The following is a 10,322-nucleotide window of genomic DNA, read 5'->3' on the forward strand; positions in this document are numbered from 1 at the left end:
AGAAATAAAAAAGATAAAATCAAGAAAAATTTAAACATCTAATACATCTTTGTTAGCATGTTAAATTGGACCAATATTTATTTTAAGAATACATCTTTCTAAGCTGTTTTAACACTGAATACATTTTACATTGATGGCCAACCTACCATTTAAATCGAATAGGTTAAAAACAAACCGATCGAAATTTATCACAAAAAAAACATGGCGAACCCAGACGATACCCAGCCATTGTTAGATCCGCCAGAAACTTTCGATGCTTCTTCACCACAGTCTGAAGTAGCAGGTTAGTTTTTAGTATCTCATTTGTTTCTGTTTCTACTGCCCATTTAACCCTTATCCAGTAAGAAGAGGCGATCCTGTAACTATCCAGCTATTTTTAAAAAATAGGAAGAAATGTTGTAGGTCAGTGAATTTTTCTTTATATATATATATACAGCTAAATTGTTATTCTGACACAAAAACTAGTCCAAAAAGATTCTTTTTACAAAAAGAACATCTTGGCTGTATCTTAGTACCTTATGAGAGCTGAAATAAAAAATACATTACCTTGTCTCTATCAATATAGATATGCATATTTTACATGGCTAGCCTCACCAATATCAAGGGATATACCCTGTCTATCATTTCCAGGAGAGGCCATAGCTTAGATGGGAAGTCCTAAATATTTAATGCTCATTTTGAGCTAGGCAGAACCAATTAGGGGGTCCGCCACACAGTTGTTTCGTAGCAGAAAAAGTTGTAACAGGATATCTTAAGAACGAAATAAGATATTATATTCTGTAAAAAGAATAATAATCTCAGATAAATTGTCCATATTACTAACTGAATAAAAAACATTACTTTTAGATCTGAAACTGTCCAAAATTGTCCAAGGGATCACTTTTAGTCCTAATGTGACAATATGTAAAAAAGCAGCTTTTAGAGCCATAATGTCAGCTCAGACTTATTTCATTAACCAATAAAAAACATTACGTAAGTTCCTGAGGCTAGTAAAAATAATATAGATAAAATTTTATTCTGTCTGAACAGTCCAAAAGGTTTTTCAGGACAAATATGTGACATCTATTAAATAAAATGTCGATTATTTCATCATTTTAGCTTATCATACTAGTAGAAAATATCTTAAGCTGTGCATAAATAGTTTATTTATAAAATAGCACCCAATGTTGTGATAAAGCCAAGATTAGCTGGCTATAAACATCTTTGATTTTAGCAATTTGATCTTGAGAAAGCCCACTAACGTCCTAACTAAATATAAAGAGAAGTATTAAGTTACTTAGGTACAAAACACAATGCAAAATATAAAACAGGAAAATGTAAAACAGGAGAAACAAGATTAAAAAAGATAACAATTATAGCCACGCTTGAAGTTTTACAATCTATAAAACAATTTCTCAAAATCAAGGGTGCTCTAATAGCAAAAGATAATATCATAGTCCCTGCAAAATAAAGTAGTTCACTGTTTTGTCCCTTACCTCGTGCTATGCCAACCTTCAGCTAGCTTCCAAATTGGTAAGACACTTGTCTCTCTTATTCCAACATTTTCAAGCAACCAAGTCCAAAGTAAACACCAAGCCGTTGTAATTTTTGTGGAAAAATACATACCCAACAAAACATTAAACGACATCGCTGTGACTCAGAGGTTTTGATACTTATTTAATTGAAAAGAAAAGGAATCACACTACATCAAATGGCTAAGCACCACTTTGTCAACTTTTTCTTCTCTGCTTTAGCGCCTAAAGAAGACTTTAATTAAAGTTTAAGTATAGTTTGGGAGATGAACAGTGCATGGTACTGGCCGATGAAACCATGTTTCCAGGCCCTTCATACCAATTTTCAAGTCTGTAGCTAGTAGGGCGGCGTTGGCACAAGGTTGGATACCATATTAATTTTGCCAGAAAATAATGTTTTGTTTTAACGCACATGTATAACATATTTATATATTTAAAAAGTAGAAAAGTATATATATTGTTCTAATACTTTTGATTTCAGTAAAATTAAAATAATACAAAAAAGTTTCAATAACAAAAATTATAAAAATACAAAATTTCAAAAAAAATTGTGGAAGCCATTTTAAAATTTGTCTACGGTTTGACCATAGCGAAACAGCCGTGCCACGCTCCAATTGACAGCTCCCGGCAGTATCCAACGGCCCACACCGTGTGCCATCTCCCAATGTCTTTCTTAGTGATAGGAATGTTTATTACTAGTCTATCGGTAGGGCACCGATCCTTGTGACCGAAATTCCTTCACATAGTTTTCATGAAAAACAAAGTGGCAGATTTGAACAAACTTTTTTGAAAGTTTGTTAGTGTAAAGTTCTCAAAATATTTGACATGGCTAGCCTCACAATAATCAATGGATATACCACACTTGAGAATAAACCCCTCCTAGAAATAATAAATAGATCTATTACATCTAGGAGGGGTTTATTCTCTTAACTGAAATGTCACGTGGTGCAATTTTCGGTTGAGGGAAATCACTAACCTGTCTTGGCCAAACTCTCACAAAATAAGCTTTGATTATAAAGAAGTATAACTATCTAAATTAAAGTAAAGCTAAATTAGCAAACACTCACCTAAACTCCACAATATTGCAGGTTTAAAGTAAAAAAACAAAAATTCTACGAAAAATACACCCTATTTATAAAGGGGTAACTGCGTGAATGTCGTGTTTCTCCCATATAGTAATAGCTAACCTGAAAAATAGAGACCTGTGATTGATTTAAACGTATAACTCAACATTTACTGACCAGGAGAATGGTTTAGATGAGACGTCCTAGAGTATTTCATGCTCATTTTAAGCCACACAGTCCCAATTAGGGTCCGAGCTTTACCAGACAACTTCCTGCAGCATCAATAGCACACACAGTGTGCCACCTCCCCAATTTCTTTCAGATTACTTAGGCTAACCCAGGGCAATGGTAACATTTTCTTGCCAATAAAAAATTGCCACCTAGGGGAATCGAACGCTGATCTCCCGCACAAAGTGTGAGAGTAATAATCTACAGCATCTCTTTTGTTTGATAAATATATAGTTAATAAAGTCGCAAAATTCTGTAGCTATACTTTCAAGGTTATCATTTTTGTTTGGCCAAATAAACGAAATTAAAAGGCGCCGTTTTCCATTTCAGGAATAATTCATAGTTCAGGAATAATTTCAGGTAAGTTTAGAAGCTAAAAGAGTATAACTGTAAATTTTGTTCCAAAATTTACTGAAGCTTGCCTTTACATAGATACACATACGGGCGTTTTTAGCTAGTTGACACCCTTATGCATCAAAGTCAAAACAATGTTTTGATTTTGCATCAGAAACAATGACATGTGTATACATGTGCACAGGCAAAAAATATAAACAAGAAGACATTCTGTGAAAAAATAAGATTGATGCTGAGACAGTCTGCTTTCAAACAAATTTTATAATAGTTGAGAAAAATCTTTAATTGAGTTTAAAATAATTAGGAAATTTGGGAAAGGTCTATTAAATCTGAAATTCTTAAGAATCTTGAGAATGAAAAGAGCTTTCTAAAAAGACTTGTTAAACAACTTTTTAAGCTCTATAATATAAGTCCAACATCATCTTATACCTTGGGTTCCATTTAAGGCTAAGTAACTTGGAAACAGGTGGAAGCAACTGATATCATCTCCTGCCTGCGTAACTAGGAACCACCTGGAACTAAAATGGGACTTACTCTCTAAAGTTCTGTTTTGAATGTAATGGGTTGATGACATCGTCAAGAAACTTTAATTCCTTTTTTTCTTTTGATCATGAAAACATATAATTCTATATATTATTATCTGCTGTGTTTTAAACTTTACACATTGGAGCCAATGGGTTAACAAATTTCTAAAAAAAATTTAACATTTGGACTAATATTTTTTCCCCAAATTAAGTGCATTTTTTCGTGGGCCAACTAGTATTAACGACTAATTATGTTATTGTAGATACACTATGTTTTCAGCTGTCTAAAGGCTGAAATACACGGTCAGTTTAAAATAATCATTTTAAAATGATCATTTTAAACAGACCGTGTATTTCACAAAAAATGACGAAAAACACCAGTCATTTTAAATGATCATTTTAAAATAATCATTTAAACATGTTTGAAGTTTATCATTTTAAAATGATGAACTTCTGCATAGAAATTGCTAGACGGAATTGTTTTACTATGACGCCATTGAGTTTTTTGAGTATATTTCAGTTATTCTGTATAAACAGAAGGAGTATAGAAGATAGTAAACATTTTCAATTTTTTTCACACGCAATTCTTGTAAAAGAGTATTATATACCCCAAGTTCTGTTCTTCTACCGAGCCATGGCTTCACCCAAGTAGATCTATTTCTTCTGCGTTTTTTTCTTTTTGAAAGAATGGCAATTATAACAACTGCTGCAGCACATTCCTCTTCAGAGTCCATAGTGTAAAGAACTTTTATTTACAAATTCTATCATTTTAAAATGACTTGTGTATTCAGGTGTTCCATCATTTTAAAATGACGAAAAACACCAGTCATTTTAAAATGATCATTTTAAACTGACCGTGTATTTCAGCCTTAACAATGGGAATTTAAGCACTAATATAATTATAATATTTTTAACTGTGCACAACAAGAATGCTATTATGTGAAATAATTCAAAAAAATCCATATGTAACTCCAATGCAGGATAAGGTCCAAAATCTTAAACCCCTTCTGACAGTTTTTGATTAAAAGTGCCTGTTAATTTGAACCCATATATATCTCTAGAAGGTAATTTTATTTCGGTAAATATATAATAGCTCAAAGATTTTCTTGAATAAAGGGAAACAAGCAGATGGGAAAGTAAAAAAAATATTATATTTCTACCATTTTTGTGTTATCAATTCATAATTAGTTGCATGAATAACTTTTGCTTAATTCTATTGTTACCATTTCAATTAATTGTTTAATTGACTTTAATAGTAACTTCCCTTAACTTGAACTGTTATCTTTGGTCCATTGGAGTCTACTGCCGTCTCAAAGGGGAAGTTAACTCGAAAAATATTTTTTGCCACAAAGCCATGCAACCTAACTGAAATATCAGGAATGTATTGTCGCATACAAATAGATAGACATTCCTTTTCTCTAAGTTTCTCTACTGCTAAATATTTTAAAACTTTTCGAAACAAGCTTGTGTTATTACCACAACAAGACAACCTTTTTGTGCATTGTGTTTGTATAAACACAGAAATATTTGAAGACAGGCTCTTCAATAGTATTTTGTTTACATGAGGAAACAAAAGAAAGTGAAGTGATTCATATTTTTTTTACTAAAAAGTTTGAGCAGCCAAGTAAACTTAATGAAGCAAGAATCGATTTCCTAAACATGTAAAAAGCTAAGAGACTGAAGAGATTTAAGTGAAGAGAGGTCATAGCTGAAATTTAGAGTCCGTTGAAACCTTTAAGCTTGTTCCGAGCCCTTTAGGTGTCTATCAATGGAAAAAATACCTCAAGCTAGAGACAAATTTGTCAAAACTTCAGAAGTTTTTATAATTGCTGATATACCAATTAGGAAAAAAAATATTTGGAAAAAATTATATATTTTTATCTAGACAACAACAGCTTAGTAAATGACGATGTACAGGATGGATCATTAAGCGGTTCACCACCACCTCCCTATGGGGATGCACCCCCACCTTATAGTGGATCTTATAATCCTGCTGTGCAACCACCCCCAGCAGGTGTCATGGGGGAACCCACAGTTGTATGTAGGGTATGTCAACAGCTGGTATTTATCAGAGGCAGAGAAGGACAACGTGTAGTCAAATGTTCAAACTGTCACGAAGCTACAGTATGTATCCTTAATTCATTATTTATTATATTTAATTATTGCAACCTTGTGATTTTTCTTATAAGGCTAACTTTCTTTTTTAGCCTATAAAAGCTCCTCCTGCTGGGAAAAAATATATTCGATGTCCGTGTAATGCGTTACTGACTTGTCGTGCAACTTCAACAAGGATATCATGTCCAAGAGCTAACTGGTTTGTTTTAAATTTTATTTCAAATTTTATTTCAAACTAAATTGGGAGTAGAAATATGTTATCAAGCCTGGGAATTATTATGAAACAAAAGTGTAATGGGGAGACACTCGAAAAAATGAGGGAAATCTAAAAATTTAAAAAATGGTTAATGTATATTTACAATAAATGTATCCTCTTTACTCTGCAAGCTTGAATACGATTAGCCAAGCTGCTAGTTTTTATTAACTCTTTTCTGCGTAAGCACGTGTAGAACTGGTATAACTAGGCTAGAATGTCAACTTTAAATAACATAATTATCGCATTCCAAATTAAATTTTAAAATACTACTGTTTTAGTAAACGTGTTATAAATGTAGGTGGTGGACCACCTGCATCAGCTCCAGTACCGAATGTTCAGCCTGGTGATGCAAGAATACGCGTGACGTGTGGTCATTGCAATGAAACGTTTGTGGTAGGTTTCACTGATATACACTTGCTGAAATTTTTATCCCTGTATATATATATGGTATTTTCAGTCTTTTCTGTAACGTGTTTGGTTACTTTTCATAGTTCCGAACGACTGCACATCTTGCACGATGTCCATATTGTCGAAAAGTGTAAGTTGAATGGTGTATATTTTTATATCTCTTTTTATATATTACTTATATTTATTTATTTATTTATTTATTTACTTAATTTTCTTCATTTATTTACTTTACTTTATTTTTATCATATCTCTTTATTGTATAAAATGTACCTGGTATTGTAGATAAAAGTAATTGTAACAACACTTTACGACGTTTCAGCCGTTCGACGAACATTTTCAAGTATATAAGTCATATAACAATTGCAGTATGTTTATATATACAATAGTTTTGTATGATCGTATCGTACGATCATACAAGATTATTCTAAGGGGGAAATTAGTTATCAATGGCATAGACGCAATATTTCAATTCAAAATTGGCCGTCAGTTTTACAAGCAAGTTGATGGTGTTCCCATGGGCTCACCTCTCGGCCCCAGTCTTGCTAATACCTTTTTTCACACCATGAAAAGGCTTGGTTAGATAATTGTCCGTCAGCTTTTGACCCCGTATAATTGTAGATAATCTTTCTTGAGGCCTATCTTTATTATAGTATAGTGCTAATTACTTTTTATCTATATTATAACGCAACACACTCACTAATTTTATAATGGTATTGTACAAATTATTTTTTTTAGATCGTCAGTTGGACCACAGTTCGCTAAAAATCGTGCCCTTGCTTGTGCTATTGCGGGCGTTTTATTTCTTGCGATGGGCGTAGGCGTTACAGTAAGTTTGTTATTTTGTTTATACAAACGTATTATTTCGTGAAAAACCAAGACCATGGTGACCACGGTCCCAAAAACTCTTCGATAATTGTTGAAAGAAAAAAATTTCTGTTGTGTTGAGCTATGTTTTTTTTAAATCGAGATACTGAAATCTTTTTAAGAAGCATTAAAAGTTTACAAAAAGCTACCTATAAAACCAAAAGATGAAGTTCTGGAACTTTTTTAAATGGCGTAATAAGGAATTGTGTTCTGCAATAGAATCTTAAAAAAACATTACCTTGGAAAATAATTTTTGGTAGTCCGTAAATGTGTTGGAACGAAGGTGCTAAAAGGTTTCTTTTAAATCATGCAGGAGAGGCCTCAAATTGATGGGCGACTTTTTAAAAACATTTTCCCCTTATCACTCTAAAAGTTGAAAAGAAAAACATACTTCATAATTATTACGTATGCAGAAATGCAATTAAAAAGAGGTAACCAATAACTTATTTCACATTTCCTGACATAATCCTCCAACCGCAGAACCATAAGGCATGACCAGTAACTATTTTTTTCTAAACATATAAGTTTTTTTCTTTATAAGAAATACATTTTAAGAAAATGAGCCTTAAAAACCTCAAAGTTTTTAGAAAATTTCAAAAAAATCCGCAGCCTCGGCTTGTTAAGAATTTTTATACTTATAAGTATTATAACTTTAATATAACTATAAATATATGCTTATACTTATTTGCTTATTCATTGTGATCTATTCAGGTTGGCACGTTGGAGCTAGCTAAACAATCTGGAGGTATAAAATATATTTTTAAAAAAATTCATTTGTGGAGTCCGTTTCATCAATGCGAATCGAAATGCACACTATTGCTTGGTTGCATAGAAGCGTAAACGCATTTGCAAATTTTTTGTCATTTTTGCGAACTAGCTGCAAAATAGAAAAGACTGTTTCTCTTCGATTCTCTCTCTAAAAAAAATTCAGCTAGATAAAGAAGAAATGATCAAAAAATCTCATCTTTGGGAATTTTCAATTTTTGTTTTGATTTCCAAAGGTGAAAACAGCAAATAAGGTTATAATGACAAAGTTCTTCTGATGCATTGAAGAAAAGAGTTCCAGTTCCACTTATTCGAAAATCGCAAAATGGTTCAGGAATGGGAAATAAAACATAAAACATTTTTTTTCAGGGCAACTTAAAAAACAGTATTTTGGTCCTTCTGTGTTGAAATTGTGTGTTTGCTCTATTTTTTGATGTAATTTGTACTAATGAAACTGCAAAAAAGGTCATCTGAAGGAAGTGAATGCAAGGAGGAGTATTAAAAATTTCAGGAACTCAACCAAGTTACCTTGAATCGCCTTTAAAATACTGATTGTGTATATAATTCATTTTTACTGTAAACTTCACTTATGACATTATTTTTTTTAGGTATTTATGTGTTATGGATAGGTAAGCCAGAAGAAGTTACTTTTTTTCTATGTTAGCTTGTATCGGTTATACTTGAATAGTGTTATAGTAACCATGTTTGCAAAATTTACCTTCTTTCTTCTTGCAGGTGCTTTTATTAGCGGCTTGTTGTTTCTCATTCGTAGTTGCTACTACTGCACTATGACAATCAGTCAGATCGAGGGACAGTCATGATGTAAAAACGAATTCGTGAAAAAACTCAAAAGCACTAAAATAATTCCACCTTTGTGTTTTCACGAAGTGTTCGGGGTTTATTCAGCTAGAATCCCTTCTTAAGGGAAAGTTTTATTCTAATCTTTTTTCAAACGCATTATTGAAGTCGACTTACCGATTTAACATTTGTCAAGTCACCAACGCCATGCCGACATTTTTTATGTGACAACATGTCTCATGTCAATCTCAATGGTATTTGATTTTAATAAAGCTTTATGAAATTATCATATTTTCAAATTTTTTCCTCTCAGTTAGAAATTGTAAATAATATGTCTGATTTTTATACACCGCCGTTCTGGTTATTGAAATTTTTGTTATTTTTTACAATAATGTACAATGTACGGTTAAGGGATTTCTTTTTTTTAATCCTTTCCAAAAACAAGGGCGGGTGTACTAACGCCTTTAACTTAAGGTTGAAATACCACCCTCGCGACTGAAAAAATAAAGTTAATACCATAGTATATAGGCGATTTCCTATTTTCTTTTTTTCTTCTTCTTTTGCATCCTAATATATATAATATATATATATATGTATTCGGGAAATTATGATTCCGTTGGGTGGAGAATTTTGCGTCGAAGAGGTTACATTCGTTTTTTTTCAAAATATTTCGTGACTCCTGAACATTTTTCCAATACTTAATATGGAGGATTAAAACTGTGCATTGGAGAAAATTCACATCAATTAGAAATTTTTTTTCCGCTTTTGCCGTGTCTATCTAATTTTGCTTTCATACGAGTGTTCTTCGTCGCTTTTCTGTCTATGGAAGGTTTATTATGACAGTGAATCAACTGGTCAGCGTTTGACAACAAAAACCTGCATATTTGTATATATGAATTTGTGCTAATTTTTCGCTGTTTATTTTTTGTCGCTCAACAGACCAGATTGTAACCACCTGTTGTATGATTTTATAGAAAAAAAAAGTATGATAACACAAATTTAAAAATGGAAGCTTTTTTTGTAAAATACGGAGGGAAATGTGCTAAAAAAAAAGAATCGTTGAGGCGAATGAATGCTCCGAGCAAAAGTGTATTTATCATCGGAAAGCTGAAAATAGTTCTTCCATCGCTCAAGGCAAACGTTGACGAGTCTGTAAAAAGTTGCGTGGTGTACCATATTGTTTGTCCAAGTTGCGAAGCTTGTTATGTTGCTCACACTGACCGACATATGCTCACCTGACTCAAAAAACAGTCGAAACTGACAAAACCTGTTGGAGTCCATTTTCTAGAATACAATTTTAAATAAAAATGGTGTCTATTATCAGTACAGCGAGAAAAATAACACAGTTATTGATTCTTCAAGCCCTACCGATTTAGGCAGTAACAGCTAAACTTGATACCAAAGATGAATACTGACAATTCAAGAACGCTGTTAT

At 32.5% G+C, this 10,322-nt stretch overlaps 1 protein-coding gene across 1 annotated transcript; it reads left to right on the forward strand.

The window, feature by feature from the left end:
* Window positions 1–123: 123 nt before the first annotated feature.
* LOC130614016 (type 2 phosphatidylinositol 4,5-bisphosphate 4-phosphatase-like) lies at window positions 124–9,893 on the forward strand. Its single transcript, XM_057435398.1, has 9 exons — window positions 124–283; window positions 5,567–5,805; window positions 5,889–5,995; window positions 6,331–6,445; window positions 6,544–6,590; window positions 7,196–7,286; window positions 8,036–8,069; window positions 8,698–8,718; window positions 8,825–9,893. Exons 1-9 carry the CDS (start codon window positions 202–204, stop codon window positions 8,908–8,910), a joined length of 822 nt encoding a protein of 273 aa, XP_057291381.1. The 5' UTR covers window positions 124–201; the 3' UTR covers window positions 8,911–9,893.
* The last annotated feature ends 429 nt before the right edge of the window (window positions 9,894–10,322 follow it).

Source organism: Hydractinia symbiolongicarpus, chromosome 11 (genome assembly GCF_029227915.1).
Source record: "Hydractinia symbiolongicarpus strain clone_291-10 chromosome 11, HSymV2.1, whole genome shotgun sequence".
Classification (NCBI taxonomy): domain Eukaryota; kingdom Metazoa; phylum Cnidaria; class Hydrozoa; order Anthoathecata; family Hydractiniidae; genus Hydractinia; species Hydractinia symbiolongicarpus.